Raw genomic sequence first — 26,192 nt, 5'->3', positions numbered from 1 at the left:
ATTATCGCTATTATTTTCATGCTCAACCATACATGTAATATTTTCTAGCTCTTCCACACTATATTCTAGCTCTACCTTAATATTTTTTTAGCTCATCCAAACAATTTCTTTAGCCCATCGCCATTCTTTTCTAGATTATCCCTATTATTTTCTACCTCATCCCTAATATTTTTAGCTCATCCCCAGTACACGTAGTTTCTAGCTCGTCCATATTTTCTAGCCCTTCCCCAGTATTTTTCACTCATCCCCAGTATTTTCTAGCTCATCCGTAATATTATCGAGCTCATCCCCAGTATTCACTTCCTCATCTGTAACATTTCCTAGCTAATCCCCGGTATTTTTTACTTCACCCCTAATATTTTCTTGCTCATCCTCATTATTTTTTAGCTCATTCACAATATTTTCTAGCTCATCTCTGATATTTTCTAGTTCATCCCCAGTATTTTTAAGCTCATCGATAAAATATTTTCTAGCTCATCCGCAGTATTTTTTGGCTCATCCCCAATAATTCGCAAAAATGCCAAGACGTTTGTTTCTCATCCACAATATTTTTATATCCTTATTTTCTAGCTCATTCAGAATATTTTTTTTTTAAATCACATACTATATTTTGTAGCTCTTCCCCAGTATTTTCTGTTTCATGCCTAATATCTTCTAATTCATCCCTAATATTTTCTAGCTCATCCCAAATATTCCCCACTATTTTCTAGGTCATTCTGATTACTTTCTACCTCATTTCGTATATTTTCTAGTTCATCCCCAGTATATCCTAGCTTATTTGTAATAATTTCTTGCTCATCCCCAGTATTTTCTAGCTCATCCGCAGTGTTCCCCAGTATTTTCTTGCTAATCCTCAATATTCCCCACTATTTTCTAGCTCATCCCCAATATTTCCTAGCTCCATCGTATGTTTTTGTTCCATCCCCAGCGGTACCCAGTATTTTCTAGCTCATCCGTGATAATTTCTAGCCCATCTCCAATATTTTCAAGCTCATCCCTAATAATTTTCTCGCTCTTCCCAAGTATTTTCTAGATTATCACTAGCATCTTGTAGCTCATTCCGATTATTTTCTAGTTCATCCCGAATATTCCACTTTTTTTTCTAGCTCATTCTCAGTTTTTTCTAGATTATCACTAATATCTTCTAGCTCATGCCTAATATTTTTTTTAGCTCATCCCGAATGTTCCCCATTATTTTCTAGCTCATTTCCAGCATTTTCTAGATTATCCTTGTTATTTTCAAGCTCAACCTTAATATTTTCTAGCTCATCCCCACTATATTCTAGCTCAACCTTAATATTTTCTAGTTCATCTCCAATATTTTTTAGCTCATCCCTAATATATTCTAGTTTATCCTCAACCTTTTTAGCTGTTCCCCAAAATTTTTCATGTTATCCCCAACCTCATCCCCTATATTAATTTCACATATCTCATACCCAATATTCCTCAAACTTTTAAATCTCATTGAGAATATTTTTTAGCTCATCCCAAAACTTTTCTATCCTACCCTTCCCCCTAAAATTTAGCTCATATCCAATATTTCCAAGACTTTTGTATAATATATAATCCACAAGATTTTTTATCTCATCCCCAATATTTTTAGATCCTAATGTCCTATTAATAATTTCTAGCTCATCCCCAATATTTTTGTATCATATCCCCAATATTTTGTAGCCCCTCCCCAATAGTTTCTAGCCCATCCCCAATATTTCCCAGACTTTTCCATCTCATCCACAATATTTTTAGCTCCTCCCCAGTATTTTCTAGTTCTTCTGAAATATTTTCTAGCTCATCACTAATATTTTTTAGCCCATCCCCAGTATTTTGTAACTCATGCCTAATATTTTCTAGCTCATCAATAATATTTTTTAGCTCATCCCGAGTTGTTTTTTTTAGCTCATTCCAAATATTTTCTAACTCATCCAAAGTATTTTCTTGCTCATCCCTAATATTTTCTAGCTCCATTCCAAGTATTTTCTAGCTCATCTGCAGTATTTTCTAGATTATCAATAATATCTTCTAGCTTATCCTGAATATTTTCTAGCCCATTCCTAATATATTCTAGTTTATCCCCAACTTGTTTTAGCTGATCACCAATATTTTTTACCTCATCCCCAATACTCATCCTCAATATTAATATTCTATTTCATACTCATACCTAGTATCACTCAAACTTTTCAATCTCATTACCAATATTTTTTAGCTCATCATCCAAATTTTCTATATTTTCAGTACTTATTGGACCTAATTGTGTTGCGAGTGCCATCTTACTCTTACTAAAAACTAAACCTTACCCAAAAAGCATGCAGGACTCTCAAGGTGAACGAATCTCTATCGAGTATCTAGTTCTTTCTGTTGGGGTGTTGTATCCCCCCTCTTGGCCCAGCTTGATCCCGACATATAGGGTGAGAAGCCTGCCTCCTAAATGATCGAAACTGTGTCAATAGGGGAGTGACAATTTTTGTTAAAAATAAAAGACTCGTTAAAAATTATTTTTTTAAATAAAAAGACTCATTAAAAAAAATGTTTAACGACTCACTAAAAAATAATGTTGTTTAAATTAAAGACTCATTAATTTACTTTTAAAAATTAAAGACTCATTTATTTTTTTTATGTTTAAATTAAATTTTGTTTTTATATTTAAAAAACACCCATAAAAGTTGTTTTTTTAAATAAAAATCATTTTAAAAAATCTTTTTAATAAAAAACTAATAATTTTTTTTCTTTTCAATAAGACTCATCAAAAAAAATTTTTTTTAAATAAAAGACTCATTAAAATTATTTTAACAAGATAAACTCATTAAAATTTCTTATTTTTAAATCAACGACTTAAAAAAATTTTACATTAAAAATAAAAGACATTACAATTTTTAAAAAATAAAAGACTCATTAAAAATGTTTTTAATAAAAAAAAGACATAAAAATTATTTTTTTAAAATAAAAGACTCATTAAAATCGTATTTTTTTAATATAAGACTCATTGGGCACCTCCACCGTAAGAACGTTAAGTGTAGGTACCCCTTTATAACAGCTGTCCCCTCCGTTCTATGCACAAAAACCCCCTGAAATTAAGCAAACTGAGCCCAACAATTGAAATTTGGCAATTCTGTTGATTCTAACAAAGAATTATAAAGGAAAATAATCAGAAATTATGCAAAAAATGATCAAATTTTGCTAAATTATGCGGGGTGCATAAAACCACTGGGACAGTTATAGATAGAGATAATGTACACCCCAAAATATGACACAACAGGCAGGTACATGTTTCTTACTTTTATTGGAATCTTACGGTCAAGGAGAAAACAACACATGTAATGAAAAAATGAAAAAAAACACACAAAAAACGGAAAAACACATATACAGTGACCGAACATACTTTACCTTTAACCAGAGAAGACAACAGAAAGAAGTTGATAAAACTCTAACTCTATTTTTAAAAATTGAAAAAAAATAAAACAAACCCTCCACTTTGGAGTTCTCAAACTTTAAGTACCACAATTATGTTGTATCAAAAAGATTCTCAGAATCTTTCTTTTCTATAAGAGATAACAAAATCCTATCTGTAAAATGAACACGCAATTAGGCATCATGCATAATTTATAAACAGATGAAACGCTCTCACCGGGAGAGATGGAAATCTCTTGGTTTACTTTGTACTAATTGGTATGTGGAAGGTGGAAAAGGTGACGCATTGTGCTCAAATCAGGCGCTCGTGAAAATAACATTGAATCAAAGAAATTGACATTTTTCTTGCCATTCAGCAATTTTTTTTCTAATTTTCTTTTTTTGGCAGAAAACATCTTATATCCATATTAAAATACATTTCTGCATGGATTTTACTGGAAAACATTGATTAAAAGCACCAAAAAAATGTAAATTTTCAGTTCCCAAGGACTCTCAATTTATGGAAACTGCCAAACTTTGACGGCCATTTTCTGTTGGCCACCTACCCCTCCCCCAACTAACATACGGTACACATTTTCTCAACCAGTAAAACAATCACCAACACAGTCATTATCATAAAATCCCTTTTTTTCACAGAAAAGCACACATTTTTACATTGGTTAAAAGGACCAAAAAAATGTAAATTTTCAGTTCCCAAGGACTCTCAATGTATGGAAATTGCCAAACTTTGAGGGCCATTTTCTCGCTAATTTCACCTCTGAAACCAGGCGACCCTGACCTCCCTCAATCGCAAATATTTCGACTTCTATTCAACACAAATGGACATTTTTTCACCAAAAGCAAGGCAAATGAACAGACTTTAAGATGACATCAGTAACCTCATATGCCCAAAAATTGACGAGCGCCTGATTCCACTACGTCATGACACACATCAGCACCCCTCCAAAAAATGATATAAAAACACTGTGAAGACTTCACTGAAAGATTGCTACATTTATGTGGATGAGTGGGAAACTTTCTGTCTCGACCAATCACCACAGTAGTGCGAGTAAAGGCATGACACAAGGCAGAAAGACTTTTGAGGAATACAAAGAGTTTGTAAAGCAGACAATGCAGCGACAGCCAGAGAAGGGACAAAATCAAGACAGTCAAATCCTGATACTGACACTACCTCAATAGATCACACGTTCTCTGTTACTACTGTCAGTAGGAAACCCTTAGAAAAAAGAATAGCACATGATGGTCAAAAGTGATTTACATAAAAAGAAGAATGGGTGCAAGAACTAAGATGACATTTTTACATCTTACAGCATCGTCAGTACAAAACCAGACTAAAACTGTTTCAGTTTCAGAGAGACTAGGTTGAGAATGCAAAAGTAAAGTTAGATCTCTCGTATGCCTGTACAATATACAACATTCTCCCATTTAAACTCACATTTGGACATCTTCACAACACCTACACATCTACTGATACCTTGTGCACAAACCGGACTCTCAGAACCTTACTCAAATAGTCATACAAAAATAATTGGTTGTTTTTAAGCACAAGGGGGCTATCCGGAAAAAAGCTGTTTTAAGAAAATTGAAGGTAAAATTTGTTTACCCCTGTTCAGTTTCTTTAAAAGACGAGTTTTTTTTAATAACCAAATGTACACACCAATGAAACCAAACTTCTCATATACATAGGGCAATGCCCACTTTTGGTGCAGGTCAAGATTTCTGGAAACCCCCGAAATCTGGGTTAGCCCGCTTGTCCTTAAAAGCGACCAATTTTCCTCAGGCAGCAAAACTGTAACCCCCCCACCCCACCTACCCCTCCCCCAACTAACATACGGTACACATTTTCTCAACCAGTAAAACAATCACCAACACAGTCATTATCATAAAATCCCTTTTTTTTCACAGAAAAGCACACATTTTTACAGCAAAGCTCACAGAAATACACTAACCGGGTCAGCAAAAAAACACCATTTCCTTCAACAAAAATACAGTTATTCACAGTTAACCTTTTACTGAGAAACGCTTAGTCACTGTCGCCAGAAAAATGATCCCAATAATAAATAGGTTCTAGTATTTGTATAGTGCATATCCTTGCTCAACAGCAAGCTCTGTGCACTCAACAATCTATATTAATATTATTATCCCTGCAAACCCTAGATCACGACTCAGAAACATACTTTGCCTCCCAAGAAGCATACAATTACAGTGCAAGCAGCTGATTAAGCCCTCAAAGACTAACGAACTGACAAGATCTTTCGCCATCTATCGCAGAGTACCCGTTCCTACCTGTGTGAAGTGGCGAAAATTTGTGTAAAGTGCCTTTCCCAGGGAAAGAACATCGGGGCCCCTGTCGAGATTCAAACCCACAACTTTCCGGTTGAGAGCTCAACAGCCTAACCACAAGATCACCAAAGCCACCAGTAACTCTGACAGAGATCTCTAGGGTGAGTAAAAAAAAAAGTTGGAACAGCTCATTTTTCTCGCGGCAGTGACAGACTTATTTACAAGAGAGAATCGCTTATTTTAAGGAGAGAAATTGTCCTATAAGAGCTAGTTCCATGTATCAAGGTTTTAGCCAATTTTTCAGGAGGAAGAAAAAACTGATTTATGTAGGTATGTATGAATGATCAACACATCGGAAACGATCAAGCCTTAAAAGCGTATCATACGATAAGTGATTTAGGAATTCTTGGCTTTACTGTCCGTTCCGTAGTAATTCTTGTTGCGTCATCCAAGTTGTAACAATATTTAAATCCTTTCCGCACATCTCAAGGTGAGCTAATTTGGAAGCAAACAGCTATGATAAGTCAAACAGTTATTTGCTTTTTATAGCGATTTTAAGGCGGGGGACTCAATGAAACTTATGCATAAATGAAGCCCATAATACGCGCTTTCGATTGGTGAAAAAAAAAATTTCGCACCAAAATCATAATACGCGGATCTGGCTCTCATAGGAAGAAATACATTTGTTGACAGTTGCCTAGGCGACGACCTCGTCTCTGAATGCCAGACAGACGACGGCCTTCTCATGGCCGCTGTACTCTCGCTTTACCTCCCCCGTGTTGACGCTCCACAGACGGGCGTTGTTGTCTGAGGAAGCTGGAACAAACACGAAAAAAATTTTTTTTAATTAAATTGACGAGTTCATATTTCGGTTTTAAAATTCGTCCCCACGACACCTCCCCAAACTAATTTCCATTGTGCTTGACAGACTACTATCATCGTTGTCCTTGAATAATACTGATAAAATAAATCAATTCCACTTTGCTGATTCATGTGTAAGTATTTCGTTTACAATGGCATAACATATATTTCAAATAGACATATATACATAAATCTCTGACATCAAATACATAATACTCAATTCTTTGATTCTAGAAAGCCGTTTGAGTAGCGTTTTTGGTCCGACATTTTAGCAGATCCCCACTTTGGCAGTCATTATCTCATTAATCCTACCTATCCGTACATCGTGTTTTACTATCGTATCCATGCGACGTGGGAACTCTGTGCCACCACTTTCCAAAGAGGGAATTTACCCATTAATTCAATCCGTACATTTTGCATAGCAGTCTGTCAAAATGATTTTTTTGATAAATACTGAAAGTTTCAAAGAGATCTTCCCATTAGAAGTATTCTAAAAAGTGAAGAATACAACCCCTGGGGTACAAAATGAGCCCGGGCATACGGACAGGGTTAAGTTTACCTACGACACCAAGCGACCCCCACCTACATCAGTCACGAATATCTCAACTTCTATTCAGGATAGATAGAAGGTATTTTGTTCATCAAAAGCAAGACAAACGAACAACTGTGAGACAATATCAATCACTCTGTATCCCCAAGAATTGACGAGTGCCTGATCCCACTATTTCATGATGACAAATATACTGAGTCTTCATTAAAACTGTTTTAAAAATGTTATACTTTCCTGTAAAAATATACTGAATCTTTACTAAAGGTAGTTTTACAAGTAAGCCTCACTTGTAATTATCTCTTCCAGAGGCACCTCTCACCTGAAATTATATACCGAGTCTCCACTAAAAAACACTATTTTCGAGGCAGGCCTCACCTGTGATGGTACTGAGAGACCCCACTAAACACTATAATCGAGGCGTGCATCACCTATAACAATGTAATGAGAGACTCCACTAAACCCTATTTTGTGCCATGCATCACCTGTAATGGTACTGAGAGACTACACTAAACACTATGATGATGTATTGAGAGTCTCCAATGAACACTATTTTCGAGCTATGCATCACCTGTAAAGGTACTTAGAGACCCCACTAAACACTATGATCGAGGCGTGCATCACCTATTTATTATAACAATGTACTGAGAGACTCCACTAAACCCTATTTTGGAGCCATGCATCACCTGTAATGGTACTGAGAGACTACACTAAACACTATTTTGGAGCCATGCATCACCTGTGATGACGTACTGGGAGTCTCCAATGAACACTATTTTCGAGCTATGCATCACCTGTAAAGGCACCTAGAGACTCCACTAAACACTATTTTCGAACCATGTATCACTTGTAACGATGTACTGACACTCCACTAAACACAATTTTCGAGGCGTTCATCACCTGTGATGGTACTAAGACTAAGAGACTCCACTAAACCCTATGATCGAGGCAGAAGAGACTCCACTAAACCCTATGATCGAGGCAGAAGAGACTCCACTAAACCCTATGATCGAGGCAGAAGAGACTCCACTAAACCCTATGATCGAGGCAGGCCTCACCTGTGATGGTACTAAGAGACTCCACTAAACCCTATGATCGAGGCAGGCCTCACCTGTGATGGTACTAAGAGACTCCACTAAACCCTCTGACCGAGGCAGGCCTCACCTGTGATGATGTACTGAGAGTCCCCGCTAAAGGCACAGTCCCAGACCCAGCGCTGCGACTTGTCCTTGAGAACCGTGCAGAGAGACTGGTCGGCCGTCCTCCAGATACGACATGTGCCGTCAGCTGATGTCGTCGCTAGCAGCCTGGAGAAAACCCGGTCGTTTTAGTTTTAGTACGTGTTTTACGGCACTCGCAACACAATAAGGTCATATAAGTGCCGAAGACCAGAGGTGTTACAAGAGAGTAACAAACATAAAAAAGAAGGAGGGGAGATAAGATCCATAGACGTTTGATAGGAAAGAAGAAGTAAACCACACCAGAGCACCCGCCAACCACCCACTTATTTGAGTTAAATAATAGTAAAGAGAAGAAATTGTCATCATGTCATTTAGTGAAGGGAAAATATGAAACGGACAGATGGACTGACAGACAGAAACAAAAGATAAAAAGAAAAGAAGTACACTAAACATGTTTTAAGTGTTTAACTTTCAAGTTTCAGATTTAACAATGGATAAATTTTCTTTACCACTTGACTCACAATCAAAACAAACACAGAATTGAAATTTAAATGAAGATTGTAGTGAAAAGTGAACAACATCTAGTACAAAGAAGGGGAGTTGCCAAAACACAAATAGTACAAGACAACCACCTACATACAGGAACTAACGAGAAAAAATTTTATTTTAATTTTCCCACTTCAAAACAAGAGCAAAGTGATTTTTAAAGATTTAGTAAAACGAAACATTCATCATGATTGTCTGGATTATCGGCCAGTTTACTTCAATGGGATTTCTAACATGTGATAAAATCACAAGTAAACAGAAATGGTGAAAGATTGGTGAAATTTTAAACATACCAAAAGTATTTTAGTTAGTTTTAGTTAAGTTTTACAGCGCTCGCAACTGCAGTACCAGAAGTATGCAAAAATGATAGGAAAATAACTGTCGAGAGCACAGAACTATACTGGGCTCAGAATTTTCTTTGGGTTTTTTTTTTGTCAGAGTATCTGGTTGTTTTAGAAAAGAACATTGCGAGTAGTTTCAAGAACTGTTCATAAACATTCATGCTATATATTTTCTCTGACATTATATAGAAACTACATGGACAATAATGATAGGGTTAAATCTATTATAATATATTTGGCAACTTGGAAACACGTGTCACTTTTCCTATAAAACTACGACAGCTTCAGAGTTCAAAGTTGGCAAGTACCTGCAAAAAGATAGATAGGTCCCCATGACGGAGCCTGATTTTTTATTTATTCATTTCCTGAACTTAGAAAAATATATTTGACAAAAAATTCCCGTCCTTCTTTAGCCTTTGTGATTATTCCACTGAGAAACGAAACAAATCTGCGTAGCTGTCCTTTACAGCGGAAGTGCCAGAAGTGATATTTCACCAGGCCCATTTTGTTTTGAGAGTACAGATCTAATTTTTTTTGCATCTCTCAAGATTTATTGCTCCATTCCAGTATAGTGTAAATATAGTAGGCCAATGACTTTCAGTTGATGTTAATGCACCGATCATTCCTTTCATCAGCTAGTGTACATATTACATGCGAAAAGCACCTAAATCCAAAACCAACAACAAACAGCAGATATCATGAACCAATACAGCACTCACGTAGAGTCCGGACTGAAGAGACATTTCAGGATGTATTTGTTGTGAGCTTGAAACTTCTTCTTGGGGTGCAGATTCGAAGGACCGTGCGCTCGATTGGCATTCATGGTCCAGAGGTAGCAGTTACCCTGAAAGTCAAACATTTTGAAAGATGAATTTTCTGAATATGTTTAATGATCTACGAACAAATAATTATTCTTTAACCCTATCTGTACGCCCTGGGGTCATTTTGTACCCCAGGGGTTGTATTCTTCACATTTTAGAATACTTCTAGTGCAAAGATCTCTTTGAAACTTTCAGTATTTCTCAAAAAACCATTTTGACAGACTGCTATGTAAAGCGTACAGATCGGATTAACGAATAAATTTCCTCTTTGGAAAGTGGTGGCACAGAGTTCCCTACGTCGTATGGATACAATGATAATACACGACGTACGGATAGGGTTAAATAATCTACTAACAAATGATTATTCTTCAACAACTCCTCCCCGCGCCCCCCCCCCCCCCCCTGCACAAAAAACAACAACAACAACAACAAAACAACAACCTGAGAGCCTGTAGAATTACAAAACAAAGAAACAATTTTCTTTTTAAAGGATGCTACAGACATTCCTTCCATAAGACACGGCGTCTTTTCAAGAAATCCCCAAGGACTGATGGAGAAAGTGCGTGGTATGCAAATCTACTCAAACGTCTCACTCTCTGGAACAGCCATTCACAAGTTAGCAGTTACATTTTAAACCTTATTCCGCTTATTCTGCTACTGGCAGGGTTAACAGAATTATCAGGCCATACTAAATTTCAGTTGCAAGTCTCAGCACATACTAAACTCTTGATGATCACAAGTCTACTACAAGCTATCTTCTTCTTGAACATAAAACATGGAGGTAAAGACCACTTTAGGGACAAGAGAGAGATGAAGCTCACTCGGAACGAGCTGGGAAAGATGACACAAGACAGAGATAAATGGAAGGAGCTTGCATGTGGCCTACACCCTGCCAGGGGTGAAAGGCATTGATGATGAAAGACCAACTTGCATACTTTTTTTTTTTTGGTACTTATTTTGAGCATCAGCAATATAAAGCGCAACTTTCAAGAACATTGATGATGAAAGACCAACTTGCATACTTTTTTTTTTTTTTAAATTTATTTTGAGCATCAGCAATATAACGCGCAACTTTCAAGAACTGCAAATGTACTGCAGACGCAAACAAACAAACAAACACGTGGGACCATAACCAGATGAAGCCTGTTGGAACTCACCTTGTTATTGACAGCAGCCATCAGAGTACCCATGGGATCTATACTCACTGAGGTGATGGCAGCATCGGGCTCTGGGATCTGACAATTGAGATAACATCAGTTTTCATTTTCCTCTGGAAAATGTTTTTTTTACAAAACACTGAGGTAAATTGGTCACTTTTAAGCACAAGGGGGCTATCCTGAAAAACGCTGTCTTGAGAAAATCAAAGGTAAAGTTTTTGCCCCTTGTTCAGTTTCTTTAAAAGACACGGAGAGTTTTTTCTCTCTAACCAAACAAATATACACATCAATGAAACCAAATTTCTCCCACACGTAGGGCAATGCCCACTTTTGGTGTAGGTCAACATATCTGGAAACCCCCGAAATCTGGGTTAGCCCGCTTGTCCTTAAAAGCGACCAATTAAGCCTTTAACATTTCTTCACCCCAACAAACAATTCCTGTCCACAGATTTAAAGGCATCTGTGGGGTACTAGGATGCACAGGACAGGGCAGGAGAAATGTTGCTGATGGCCTATGCTCCACTTGGGAGTTAAAAAGGGCAAGAGAGAGAGAGAGAGAGAGAGAGTGGGGTACTAGTTCAACTCTTTGCCTTTGCCTAATTTGATTCTTGAGTGGAGAAGTCATAAACTCTTCGCATTTGATCACAGAAGATATATATATGAACTTGATTCTTGAGTGAACAAGTCATGTGACCTCTGTCTGTGTGCCGAGATGACGTATCCCACTCAGCCCCAGCTGGCTTTGGGAGGAGAAGTCCAAGCAGCCGACCTCCTTACAAATAAATATTGAGCAAATGAGGGCTGCTGGCATTTACTACTGTTTGAGAAATTAGAAAATGGAATGGAAGAAATTTGCACTTGGCAATGTATCAAAGGCTGGTGGGTTTATTCCTAACAAATTAAAAGGAAAGAACATCTAAAATTAAAACAGTGAAAAAATTTCATTTAAACATTGGATAAACTTTCTACAAGAAATGAAACCCCCCATTTATTGTCTATACATATATTATATAGATCTTACCAGGTGCTCATTAACATCTGTTTTGAGATCCCAGCAGTGAATGGAACCACTCTGATCTCCAACATACAACTCACCCTGAGGAAATACATTTAGTATCAGTAGGAGTTTTACGGCACTTGCAACACAATAAGGTCATATATAAGGGCCGAAGATTAGAGGTGTTACAAGAGAGAAAAAACACAAAAAAGAAGGAAGGGAGATATAAAGACGATTGATTTTTTATAGGAAAGAAGAAGCAAACCACATCAGAGCACCCGCCAACCACCCATGGAAATACATTGGAAGGAAGAATCATAATATATCGTAAATAATTTTAATTGAAAATCACATATATTGAAAACTTGTGACAACAACTCATGAGAGATTTAGAACTCTGCAAAAATCCCCACTGTTTTCAAAATAAAAAATATGTCTTGTTAATTAACTGGGCAGTGAAAGACAGACTAATGGAAGTGGAAAAATTTGAACCTTGATAAACATCTTTCAAAACAAATCAATTCGACCCAACACTAGGAAGCATTATTGTCAGGACTTGTAACATTTTAATTACTAAAACTCTGAAAGTCCTTTGAATACGCCTGCACACAGCAAGGAGTTTCATACTCATACATATTCCTTTGATTAGAACAGACAACAGACATATTTTTATTTTGTAATTAAAAGTTCAGTGTTTAATAAAAGTTAAACCCAGCTGACCAGAACGGATAATTTTCACCGGCGCATTATTGCGCCAAGAGACAGCAAAGTGTTAAGACAACCACTTTTTTCTTCATCAACGAGTGCCCATCTTGGGCAGTTTCCACTGTACCTGATTTGGGTGTAGAGTAACACAGTTCACTGGAGCTTTCACTTGGAATATTCGCTGACATTGCAAACTTCTCGATCTAGGACCCACAAGAAAAAAAGTTTAGACGAAATATATACAAAAATAGCATTTAACCACTCATGCCATAATTACAGTACATTTACTTTTTTTTGGGTATACAATGATTTGTCACAGTATTACACATTCCGAATAAAAAAGCTGAGTTAATAAACTCTCACAAAAAGGTATACAATAAATTTAAATTTATACAAAAGCATGTACCTGAAGTACCTAGTATATAATACAGTAGTATAACAAATATTTGAATTAAGAATTAAGTAACTAGCATTGCATGTTAGAAGAAGTTTGCCGATTACTACACAATTGTAAAACTTAGAATTTGAGTAAGCTCTTTCAAAGAAAGCTTTCAACATTATCCACCTACGCAGCGTGCAGAGCGCGGAACACTCCCCACGGACCAGGATACAAGTTTGGTACACGCTATATCACACCGTCGCCGATCGGCTTCCCGTGGGGGCAAAGTGTTAAATTTCAAAAACTGCTTCACAATACCTTATTATCTTGAAAACAGAAAAGAAAGGATCCTAAATGCTACACATAGGAACCACTGCACTGCTCTCACCTGAGATCCCAAATTTTGGCAGTGTGGTCTTCCCCTCCCGTGAACATCCATTTCCCATCTTCGTGGAAGCCAACGGCCGTGATGTTTTTCTGAACACCTTCGTAGTTGATGATGGCATTTGGGCTTGATGAGTTGATGTCGTACATGCGTATATGTTGATATCCTAAATGATCAACAAAAAGATCAATCAAAGTGAAGCTTATTTAAGTAAGAACCCACAGGACATAATTTTGAGACCATTCTTTATTTTTGTTATTTTTTAAATACAAATTCATTACAAAGGAAGCATTTTAATTCAAAGGAATTGAAAAGAAAATACTTTTTACCCTCAAAAAAATTTTAATTCTGATTTTTCTCCAGCAGACTGCTATAGGAAATTATAACTTAGGGAAAAAAAACACTTCACATTCTAAAATCCCACACAAGCATCACTTTTAGCATATGTGCTGTAAAGTCAGCTGGGGAAAAAAAATTTAAAGCACCAACCAACTGGTCGCTTTTAAGCACAAGGGGGCTATCCCGAAAAATGCTGTTTTGAGAAAATCGATGGTAAAGTTTTTTACCCTTGTTCAGTTCCTTTAAAAGACGAAGGAGAGTTTTTTCTAAAACAAATATACACACCAAATGAAACCTAACTTCTCCTATATGTAGGGCAAAGTCCATTTTTCGTGTAGGTCAAGATTTCTGGAAACCCCCGAAATCTGGGTTAGCCTGCTTGTCCTTTTAAAGGCTCAGTCCTTAAAAGTGACCAACTGTACTGTCAACTACCAAATAAATAGATACAAACCTGCAGCTGCGACCAGCTGTTTATCTGGAGTTATGTCCAATGCATTGACTTGCTGGAAATTTGGTTAAGGCATAAAACTGTAAAAGTTTTTGTCTCTTCTTCTGAATTGATTTTCAAACTCCACACAACAAGGAATAAAAGTTTTATGCATCATGCCTCTTCAACCCGGGGGAGAAAAAACAAATGCAGACCATATTAATACCTGTTCCCGGGGGTTCGAACAATGACCAGATTATTGGCACCCCGGGGTCCGAATAATGACCAGATTGTTGGCACCCCAGGGGTCTAAAATTGCAGCCCTTGTTGATGAGTGTGTCATTTTACCACAGCCTACTTGGTAAAAATGTGACTCAAATATGTTACAATACCATGCCTAGACACAGCCTCTTTGTATTGGTTTGCACTTTGTTATAACACGGTATATTCAATGCCTCTTTATACTACTACAGAGATGAGAAATGTGAAAGTCTACACTTTTTTGTGACAAGCACACCTGTCTCAATTCAATAGACTCATCAGCTGTCTAGCCAGTCTAGCTTTTGGCTTTGGACATCTAGATCTTCTAGATATCTAGATCTAGATTAGATCTAGATTTCTAGATATCTACTTCTCAAGACTGCAGAGAAAAATGATTTTCATGTAAAGGTCGAGTTTTAAAAGGATAAGCTACAGGGTAGCCATTAGGGTTAGTTGGCTTCTTCATGAGAGGGTCTACTAGTCTAAGTGTTGAGTTGTAAGATTGTAAGCGATGAGGCATGAGGGTAGTGGAGGAGGTGCGAAAACAAAACTACGACAAAATCCCCACGCCCATTCTGGAAGTTGAAAATAAAGGCAAAGGGAAACATGTCATATCAAAATCAAAACAACAAGGATACGGAGTCGGGGTGTTGCACCGTTCTGTGACAAATGCCACTGTGAGCTTGCCAAAATCGTATTCGATGATCATATCCAGCGGTTGCCAAAATCACAGGATCCCCACCACCGTTCGCCATTGTTATTGTTACTCTTCTTTCAAAGAGAACAGAAAGTTACAGGACTAGTAAAAATATCTTTAATTCCAAAGAGCGGTGGAATGAATTTCCCAGGGAAGCAAAGTGAAAGACGTTGCCACGTTGGTCTTTTTTTTTTTTTAATTGGTTAGTGTTTGTGCTTGTAAGTGTTTTACGGCGCTCTCAACTGCAAGGTCGTATGAGCACACGGGACACTTTAAACATTTTCAGATTGGTAAGAAAATTTGAATTGTGCCCGGGTGGCGGCCGAAGCCTACTTTTATCGACTTTTTACCACCAAGGGATCTTTAACGTGCGCAACTTGCACACGGAATCTGCGTGGAGGAAAATAAACAACTGCACACACACACACACACACACACACACACACACGCGCGCGCGCGCGCGCGCGCGCGTGTTTTTACGGTCCTGTACAGCCATGAAAATTTTCCCTCTGGGATAATAAAATATTATCTATCTTATCTTATCTTATTCAATACACATGTAACATGTATTTTAATTTTATAGCCAAGTGTAACGACCAACAGATACATTTTTTAAAAAATTTCAGTCTGTAAATTTACAAGCAACGTTTTACTATTTTATTAGACTCTAAACAAACTTAGTTGTGATCTGAGAGGCTGAAAACAGCTACTTTCCATTTTTTGTCATCCAAATTTCTTTAGTATGTTATTATGTTGGTTGTTACACTCATGAGTTGGATATATAGGCCTACAATGTTTTTTTAGTTTTAGTTTTAGTACAGGTTTTACGGCGCTCGCAACTGCATAAGGTCATATTATGAGCGCCAGAAGATTAGAGGTGTTACAAGAGGAGTAACAAACATAAAAAAAGAAGAAGGGGAGATAAGGACGATAGATGTTTGATAGGAAAGAAGGAGCAGACCGCACCAGAGCACCCGCCAACCACCCACAGCCTATAATGTAATGCATATATTTTTATGCATAATATATATATATATATATTGTAACGTTTCTTAAGACTGGGCCTATTATTATTTACCTCAACAGTTAAAAAGTAGTTGCTAAAAATAAAGAAAAGCCAGGTGTGTTTTACAGCACTTGCAACCACAGAATTCTGTGTTTGCAACACAAGAAGATCACATGATTACGAAGATTAGATGTGTTACCTGAGAGTAACAAACATAAAAAAGATGGATGGGAGATATCGACGACAGATATCTGATAGAAAAGAAGGAGCTTAATCAAACCACACCAGAGCACCCACCAAGTATACATAACAAAAAGAAGGAAAGTTTTTTTAATTTCTTTAAATTATTATAGTAGAGGGTGTTACGGCGCTCGCAACTGCATAAGGTCATATGAGCGCCAAGGGGTGCGTGTCAACAAAGAAGTCTTTACAGGGAATCAGACTTACTTTGCTCACCTCTCTTGCTTTAACAGCACAAGGTCTGCTTCAACTATCAAGGCACCCCGGAAATAGCAGGTCACAAGAGAGTGACAAACATACATAAAAAGTAGAGGAAAATGGCAATAGTAAGGATTAGGAAAGAAAAGGCAGCAGTTCCCGGTCGTAGATCAGGCACAGTTATGAGAGTGACGTGAATCAGCCCATTTACATTTCTACTGTGCATGAACAAGAAATGCCCCCTGGGAATAGCATAAAGACACTACAGTCAGTGGCACTGCCCCGGGGGGAGAAGAAAGAAAGATGAGGACGATAGATGTTTGATAGGAAAGAAGGAGCAAACCACAACAGAGCTTTAGTTTTAGTAAGAGTTTTACAGCACTTGCAACACAATAAGGTCATATAATATAAGTGCCGAAGATTAGAGGTGTTACAAGAGACTGACAAACATAAAATAGAAAGAGGGGAGATGACGACGACAGATGTTTGATAGGAAAGAAGGAGCAAACCACAACAGAGCTTTAGTTTTAGTAAGAGTTTTACAGCACTTGCAACACAATAAGGTCATATAATATAAGTGCCGAAGATTAGAGGTGTTACAAGAGACTGACAAACATAAAATAGAAAGAGGGGAGATGACGACGACAGATGTTTGATAGGAAAGAAGGAGCAAACCACACCAGAGCACCAACCAAGTATCCATTATAACAAAAAGATGGAAAGATGAGGACGATAGATATTTGAAAGGAAAGAAGGAGCAAACCACAACAGAGCTTTAGTTTTAGAAAGAGTTTTACGGCACTTGCAACACAATAAGGTCATATAAGTGCCGAAGATTAGAGGTGTTACAAGAGAGTAACAATCATAAAATAGAAGGAGGGGATATTTTATAAGGACAATAGATATTTGAAAGGAAAGAAGGAGCAAACCACAACAGAGCGCCCGCCAACCACTCATCTGGTCCTTATGGAAAAAACAAACAACAACAACCAAAAAAACGCTTTGTAGGTCCTTATGAGATAATTTTTGCTTTATTCAATCGAGTAAAACTTGCATTAATCTTTCGATTGGACACATGACTGAAGACGAACGAACAATCAAGACAACAGAACTGGTTGATCACCACACAAGACCGAACATTCACCATGTACATCATGCAAATAATCATAATAATCATAATAACAATAACGCAATAACAATAATCAATCAATAGTATTATCATCCCTTCCTTCGCACCAAGAGGCAGGCATATGTCGTAAAATATTATAATGTTATAATATAAATTATAATAAGTAACAGAAAAAATAACAAAAAGAAAACAGTACGAGTGTGGCCACAGTGTGGTACGTATTTATTTATAAATATACATGACGTATTATTATAGAGGCTGTATCTGCCGCCAAAACTGTGGTATGGCATTGAAAGAGCACGACATTGCTCAACAAACTCATTAAACATAGATATATAAACAAAAAAAACTGGCTTGATCCTGATGATGATAAAGAGGGGGGGGGGAAATTGAGATGGGTAAAAAAAAAAAAAGTAGAGAGGGAGTACAGAACAAAAGCAAAAGAGCGAAAAAGGCAAAGAAAAAAAATAAAATAAAAAGAATGTAGAGGGGAATTGAGATGGGTAAAAAAAAAAAAAAAGTAGAGAGGGAGTACAGAACAAAAGTAAAAGAGCGAAAAAGGCAAAGAAAAAAAATAAAATAAAAAGAATGTAGAAGAGAAAAAAGTGGAGTAAAAAATATATATAAGTACGGGAGAAAGAAAAAAGTAAGTAAGAAAGAAAAAAAGTGGAGAGGGAGTAGAGAAGAAACTCGATGAAGGCTGAACTTTGTCCTATCCATCACCACAATCTAACGTCTTTGTGGATAGAACCAGAACAATATTATGCCACCAAACAGCGCGTCATAAGAGGGCGGAGACACGAGGGATGACACGACAAACATTTTCATTACAAATGTAGAACAATGGTTTTCAATTAATGCCTCCATCAACACAATTTTCGACTACTTAGGGTGATGGGCTTCCAACCCTGCCTGTCAGGGCTAACCCTGGGCTGAGAGGGATATACAACATCCAAGCAGAAAGACCCGAGATACTTGATAAAACTTTGCCCAACTCAGAAATCGATCTCGGGATATCTCCTGTGTGAGATGGTGAAGCGCCTAACTGCTGCAACACAGATACAGATGCCAATCAGCAGGAGTAGCTCTAGAAGTAAACTAGAAGTACTAATACAAATGAAGACCACACTGGGAAAACGACGGTAGTCACAAACTGGAAATTGTGAGGGTGCCAATTTTAAAAGCTTGTGGACTCATAACTTCATATTTGTTTAACTGGTGGTTTATTGTTAAGTGCCGTTGAACGGTAAACCTACCAACAATAATCAACCAACAGTTGAACAGAAATACAGTTAGGAGTCCACAAGCGTTCAAAATTGGTACCCTCACAATTTTCAGTTTGGGACTACCGTACCGTCATCTTTCCCCTGTAGTCTTCAAACACTATTCTTAAAGCAAGAGCTATGGTCATTTTTTCCGCAGAGATGGTGGGATTATTGCGCGTACAAAATTAGGAAAGCTTTTCTCAATCAGAAGCAAGAAAGTTTAGAGAGATCCATCTGGAGATAAGAATTAGACACGACACTGAACTCTGTTTTACATTTTGTTTAGCGATAACATTGGTATAGCGGAAGCCTGTACATGTACTAAGTGAAACCAGCAGGTTCCGTATATTTTCTGCCAAACAAAACAGAACGTCGCTCGAGCCCTCTGTTGTCATGGACTAGCAGCCCTGAGACCTCACAAGAGAACGCAGAAGGGAAAAGGAATATTTAAAGAGAGTAGGACACAATGTCACAAGGCAAGAGAGAAAATGTCACCGTGTCTGGTTCTGAAGAGAGTAGAGACTGGAGATACTGCAATACAGTAGAGTCAACTTAAACCAAAAGTCCTGCTGAGACCACTGGATTTTCTTCGGTTTAGCCCTCCTGTTTTCAGTGCAGAGATTGCTCAAATAGTGAAGGAAAAAAACCCTGAGGATTCTATTAGAGAACCGAGCTGCTTGGCAAAAATTTCTCCTTACTTGGGAATTGGAATCGAACTCAGATCTCCTACGTCCGACAGCCAAGTGTACAACCACTACACCACAGACACCATTACAACGATGACGACAACATCACGCTGGTCGCTGGGAGACTACGAGACGAGGACCACCACAACAAGAAGATGCACCAGTGAGGAAACAATCTCTGACAGTAAAAGTAAAGTTGTTCCCGCATCCGATCAGGACAGTGGGGATTGCCTTGCTAGTGAGACAACTTCCTGGGCCCTCTGCATATTGTGGTAGGGTGGCCAGTTCCTTTCCACGCCGCCTTTACTTCTCCAATATGAAGTCTGGTACCCATTATTACTGCTGGGTGAGCAGGAGGGGGCGAGAAAAAAAATCTGTGTCCGAACCGAGGCTCGAACCCGGACTTTCCGCATCTGAGAGTAACCCATGGAAAAGATGAATATCCATTATAACCTAGACAATGCACTCTTGACTTGTCGCTGATTAACTTTGGAGATCACGATTTGATTCAATTTGAGCTAGCATGAGGAGCACGTGGGAAAGGCGACATATATTTTCTAACATAAAGACTAATCTTTTTGCCTCTTATGTAGGCGTAAAGGCCTACAGCCCATGGGGGCCACATTTCACATCAAAGTTTTCACAAAAATCAAAGAAAGAGGGACGGCCATGACAGTGTGCCATCTAGAAGTACAAGTCTATGGTGAAAACAGACAACATCTCAACACCGACCGTACAACACTAGAATCTCAAGGACAACACCGGCGAGGTCAATGTCAACACAAGAATCTCAAGGACAACATCGGCGAGGTCAATGTCAACACAAGACTCTCAAGGACAACATCGGCAAGGTCAATGTCAACACAAGAATCTCAAGGACAACATCATCTTCGAGGTCGACTCCAAACTTCCAAAGACACTGAATTATTTCTCACGTCACAGTTCGCTGAAAGTCAAAGATCACACAAACAATATTGCAGGAAAGAATGCAGAAACAGTATATAATATATAAACAGTACAACACAGATAGGTCGAACACAGAAGACTCGAAATCACACATCCGTCAAACTGTGCCTGCGGTCCCGGTTTTTTTCTTTCTTTCCCTTCTTTATCTTTGTAAGATATCCCTCGAAACAACACATCCCTCAAACTACTGAGGCCATTCCCGGCAAATTCGAGCTATCTGTGTTATACTGTATATATATATATACAAATGAAGACTACAGGGGAAGAACAACGGTAGTCACAAACTGAAAATCGTGAGGGTACCATTTTGAACACTTGTTGACTCATAACTGTACTTCTGTTCAACGGTTGGTTGATTATTGTTGTCCGATTTCCCATTCAACAACACTTGACAATAAACTACCAGTTAAACAAATATGAAGTTATGAGTCCACAAGCTTAATTTCGAGTTTGTGACCACCGTCGTTTTTTCCCCTGTGCTCTTCATTTATATGGTTCCCCAGCAACAACACTGTCTCAGAAACCAACGTCATGAGCCGACTGAGCAAGGTGAGTTTGTTGGCACCTTCCAAAATTTATCATAGTATCATCGTGTGTACATGTGAGCATCTGTACGTGAAAGGTAACCTTTTCTCACGTGAAAGTCTGTCTGTCTGAAATAAGATGTCCCCGTGGTTTTATGCACCCCGCATAATTTAGCAAAATTTGATCATTTTTTGCATAATTTCTTATTTTTTTCCCTTTATCATTCTTTGTTAAATATAACAGAATCGCACAATTTCACATTTTTGGGTCGGGTTTGCATAATTTCATAATTTTTTTGTGCGTAAAACCATGGGGACAGAAGAAGATACGTAGTTTAACATATAAAATAAACAGAATGATCACAGTTAGGCCAGACGGTATGCATCAGCAGAAAATATTATCTTTATATATATATTTTTAAAAAACATTTCACAAACCTTTCTCCATCCGCGTACAATTACGCACACAATTTCATCTCCACATCAAGTTACAAACATGACAAACAAATCCACACATTTCAACTGTACGCGCGAGGGCGACTTTCACATGTTATAATATATATATATATATTTTTTATGTACAGACACAGCTCCATTATTTTTGTTCCCGAGCCAAGTGGAAACCGTTTCCGAGAGAGAATGGGTAGATAGAACGTCCAGCCCTTGTCCATGGGATAGATAGGTCAGCAATGCGACCCATATCACAGTCCAAACGTCGTCATGAGCAATGGTACACACACACACACACACACACACACAGATTATTTACACTTTTGTATATTTAATTGCATTTCATTTATTCAATGGCCACCCTAAGCTTCCAACCTTTTGATTTTGCCACAAAGATTCCAAAATATAAATATTCATCTGACACTAACACTTCCAGCTCAATCAACTTGCTATTAATAACCACACACAAAAGAAAAGGAGGCCCTATAAAATTATGTCATGACAGCTTCAAATTAAACAGCGTCAAATTTATTTTTTTAAAAGAAAATTTCAAAACCAAGTCTATGATACAAAATAAAAAGCAGGAACCCCAACCTGTGCAAAAAGATGACAATATGAGAGAGGAAAAATGTTCCCGAATGATCAAAAAGAAAATAAAAATGAATACGTAAATATTTTTAAAAATAAATCAAGCGAAAGATGACACACTGCTGAAATAACTGTGACATAAATCTTATCCTTCGGTCGGCGCAAGCTTTGACACAATCGGGGTGTGGGGTGGGGGGAGGTTTCAGGCAAGAAACAAGAAAGCTTGCATAGAGTTTCTTTTCACCATCACGGCAAACAAAGTTCTGGTGGTCGTTGAAATCAAACCATCCTGAGAATGACATGCTCCGCTATACATCCCGTGACAGTCAGAGAGACACGCTCAACAATCAAAATGATATTCCTCTATACTGCCTTCAGCAACAAGAATAACAATGGGGAACAAAAATAATCACACAAAAAATGTCCGCCCAGAGGGCTCAAGAAATCCTCAGACTCTTGACTATTTACTCTCAGACTCTTGACTATTTACTCTCAGACTCTTGACTATTTACTTGGTGATGAAAATTCAACAGAAAATCTCACAAAAGTGTTGTCTCATTTTTCCTGTTTTTCCAACTGCATAAAGTCTCGCACGAACATGGAAAAATCGGCCAGAATCTTTTCGTTATGTATGAATGTCTTTATAATGTATACTTGTTTTAAATACAAAGAAAATACACGTGTATAAGAAGTAAGAAAATATTGGAGACCTGAACATCTTGTCCCCTCAGAACTATTTTGTCTAAAGTGTACTGACCTATCTGAGAGTCCACTGAAAAAACGGGCTGGGTCACAAACTGGAAATTGTGAGGGGGTCAATTTTAAAAGAAGGTGGACTCATAACAAAACGTCGTATTTGTTTGATTGGTGGTTTATTTTATATATTTGTTGGATGGTTTATTTTATATATTTGATTGGTGGTTTATTTTACATATTTGTTGGATGGTTTATTTTATATATTTGTTGGATGGGAAATCTAACAACAATAATCAAGCAACAGCTGAACAGAAATACAGTTATGAGTCAACAAGCGTTGACAATTGATGCCCTCACTATTTTCAGTTAGTGACTATGCCCGTTTTTTTCAGTGGACTCCTCATCTGTCGAGTGCACTTTGAACAACACAATCCCTGAGGCGACAATCAGTTTGCTACGTGTCACTTCACTATGTGCCTGTTCACCATGAGCCAGTTCACTATGAGCCAGTTCACTATGAGCCAGTTCACTATGTGCCTGTTCACTATGTGTGTGCCCGACTGTAACTTATATATAACACCGATACTATGCAAGTGTGCAAGAACGTGGCATTAAGTTAATCGTCACGCAAAATAAACACAGATTCACCTGCCGTATATAATCTGAAAAATGCTTGACCTTCACCTTAAATAACTACAACCCATCCGCTCCCCCCCCCCCCGCCATCTTAAACGATAAAGTCATAGACAACAGTTCAAATACGACACAATTCAGTCGTGACCAACGGACAAGATCTGCAGGAAGCACTTATAAATAATAAATAGGAAAAACAACAACAACAACAACAACAACAACAACAACAACCAAAAACTCCAAGACAGCCATATGTACAACAGACACACACAAGAACAAATGCCCAGTAAACAACCAAATCATCCCTCGAGACATCTACGCTACCATCCACAAGTTAACTCCTTCAACAGTAAAAGTACTGACCGGTACAAAATGCCAAAACTCACGAGCGCATGATTGGATGAAAATTCCATAGACAGTGATCATCTGGCAGCACATGCGTGGTCGTCACACTGAAGAAAAGCAAAGTGCTCCATTCTCAATGTCTCCTACTAAAATGGGGAAAAAAAACCAAACAACTATTTTTTTAAAAAACCTTGTACTGAAGGGGCACTAGAACTACATGCCTTCTACAACCTTGCCTTGCACAATCCCACGAAAAAAAAAACCCACACGGAATCTGTTGTAAGTCCCCCCCCTCCCCCATCTATAAAGAGGACTACAACAGACCAGGACGAGGCTCAGAGCACAACTGCTTACTTATCGTCCTCAGCTGTGACAAAAAACGTCAGTAATTGTTCAGGAGGAGAAGAAAGACCCTCCAGAAACAGGGAAGGGAAGTATTTGAGCGGTATCAACATTTTGGAGGTTGTCAAAAAGAAAAAGAAAAAAAAGAAAAGAATTCTCACATCCCTTCCAGTCGCGGCATCTGATTAAGATAGAAACTCCACAAAGTGACAGGAATGGAAGCTTCACTTGACCAATGCAAACATTATTTCATAGAATGTGGTAAATGCCACACCAGCACAGAAAACATAGACCAACATGTCTGACCAACTACCACAGATATTCAGTTTTCATCTCCTCAGTTCAACTGGCTCAAGCTGGAAGTCCGCAATGGCTAGGAGATCGGATTATAATGAGAACGATGGCAATACAAAAAGAAATGTCAAACTTCCTGCTGAGAGACTGAGATGATAAAGTGACTGATTTGACCGGTCAAGCAAGGTGCTGTTCATTCCCATGACCCATCTTTGAAGAGCACACTAAAAAAAAACAACCCCAAAACCGATCAAGTTAAGGAAGATCCTTTCTTTCAGACTGCGCTATCCAAAAATACAATTGTATCACAACAACGAAAAACCGGTTTGTGAGAAGAACACACCTCAGAGCTCAGATTACTGAAAACTTTGTCATAGAGTCGGCCAAATTTGCCGGGACAGAAAACAGGACTTGCAACGGCGAGCAGCTGAAACGCCACAACGACAGACCACGATTCTCCGATTATAACAGACCGTTACCTCATTACTGAAGACCAACAGACAACTAATATGCCTGTAAGGTACACAAAGCCATTAGTTGGGAACAACAAGAAGCCACAAACAAAACTGCTTAGTGTAACGTAACACCTTTTCCAGTCAAAAAATCAAATTTCTGGAGTCAAATAAACTCTTCAATCTCATATCGGATTTGTCAGTAAAGTTTTTTGTAAGTCCACACAAAGATCAAAGTTTATACAATAACGGTGCCGCAAAACATACGTCTTGCTTGCTGGAAAAAGGTTTGACGATGCTACATTTTATATGCAACACATTGTTGGGGGGGGGTAGGTATTGGAGCAGTGGCTGCATCTTGATCCACATCAGCGACCATCAATCTTGTGTCTCAGCCTCTTCCTTTCATCTTCCTTCCTTCCTTCTTCCCTTCCGTGACATCTTGTGTCCCAGCCTCCTCCTTCCTACCTTCTTCTTTCCATCCGTGAGGACACCGAGGAGGAGAAGTCACAACATTACTCAGCTGCCCCAGAGGTGGATGGAATGTGAGGTAGAGGTGGATGGAGGATGTAGGCGGCTGTGGCGGCCGACGCGGGCTGATTCATCAACGGGCTGCCGGGACGCTCTGAGAAACACGAGTGTTGAGTTTACTTTCAGCAAGAGTTTTACGGCACTTGCAACACAATAAGGTCAAATAAGTGCCGAAGATTAGAGGTGTTACAAGAGAGTAACAAACACAAAAAAAGGAGGGGAGATAAGGACGATAGATTCTTTATAGGAAAGAAGGAGCAAACCACACCAGAGCACCTGCCAACCACCCACAAACACAAGTGTGAGTTTTGTTTGAGGATAGAAAAAACACATCGATTTACCACTTACAGTACCGCAGGCTCATATAGTGGAAAAACCTCCAGTACCGTAGCACCAGTTTAGAACGCTGAAGTCATGGTATAATTTATTTGTAAAGAAAAAGAAAAAAAACTTGGCAGCCCCAAAAAAACGCATTAAAAAAAATTCATAGAGGTTCAACAACCTATCATATTGAG

At 38.2% G+C, this 26,192-nt stretch overlaps 2 protein-coding genes across 2 annotated transcripts in view; both read right to left on the bottom strand.

Annotated features, from left to right (window-relative positions):
• Nucleotides 1-5,297: 5,297 nt before the first annotated feature.
• Nucleotides 5,298-15,433, bottom strand: LOC101847102 (target of rapamycin complex subunit lst8). The gene is made up of 9 exons (XM_013081478.2): nt 15,274-15,433; nt 14,399-14,450; nt 13,612-13,774; nt 12,972-13,047; nt 12,164-12,238; nt 11,143-11,220; nt 9,884-10,008; nt 8,261-8,403; nt 5,298-6,504 (listed from the first exon to the last, which is right to left on the bottom strand). The coding sequence occupies exons 1-9, from the start codon at nt 15,388-15,390 to the stop codon at nt 6,386-6,388; spliced, it is 948 nt and encodes a 315-aa protein (XP_012936932.1). The 5' UTR covers nt 15,391-15,433; the 3' UTR covers nt 5,298-6,385.
• Nucleotides 15,434-23,318: 7,885 nt separating this feature from the next.
• The window catches only part of LOC101846877 (Golgi-specific brefeldin A-resistance guanine nucleotide exchange factor 1), a 42,028-nt gene continuing 39,154 nt past the window's right edge, over nt 23,319-26,192 (bottom strand). Inside the window, exon 40 of the mRNA XM_013081477.2 lies at nt 23,319-25,771. Within this exon, the coding sequence (XP_012936931.1) occupies nt 25,662-25,771 (110 nt within the window). The 3' untranslated portion in view covers nt 23,319-25,661. The remainder of the gene's footprint in view (nt 25,772-26,192) is intronic.

Source organism: Aplysia californica, unplaced genomic scaffold, assembly GCF_000002075.1.
Source record: "Aplysia californica isolate F4 #8 unplaced genomic scaffold, AplCal3.0 scaffold00132, whole genome shotgun sequence".
Taxonomy (NCBI): domain Eukaryota; kingdom Metazoa; phylum Mollusca; class Gastropoda; order Aplysiida; family Aplysiidae; genus Aplysia; species Aplysia californica.
This window is presented reverse-complemented; position numbering and strand designations above follow the sequence as displayed.

Bases quoted from the DNA above. Each gene is read 5' to 3' on its own strand.
- LOC101847102 (XM_013081478.2), bottom strand. From the start codon at position 15,390: ATGGCGAACGGTGGTGGGGATCCTGTGATTTTGGCAACCGCTGGATAT. The intron at 14,451-15,273 runs GTATCCTTGTTG...CCAAATTTCCAG, and splicing joins CGGTGCAACACCCCGACTCC to CAAGTCAATGCATTGGACAT. The intron at 6,505-8,260 runs GTGAGGCCTGCC...TGTTTGTTCCAG, and splicing joins CTCTCAGTACATCATCACAG to CTTCCTCAGACAACAACGCC.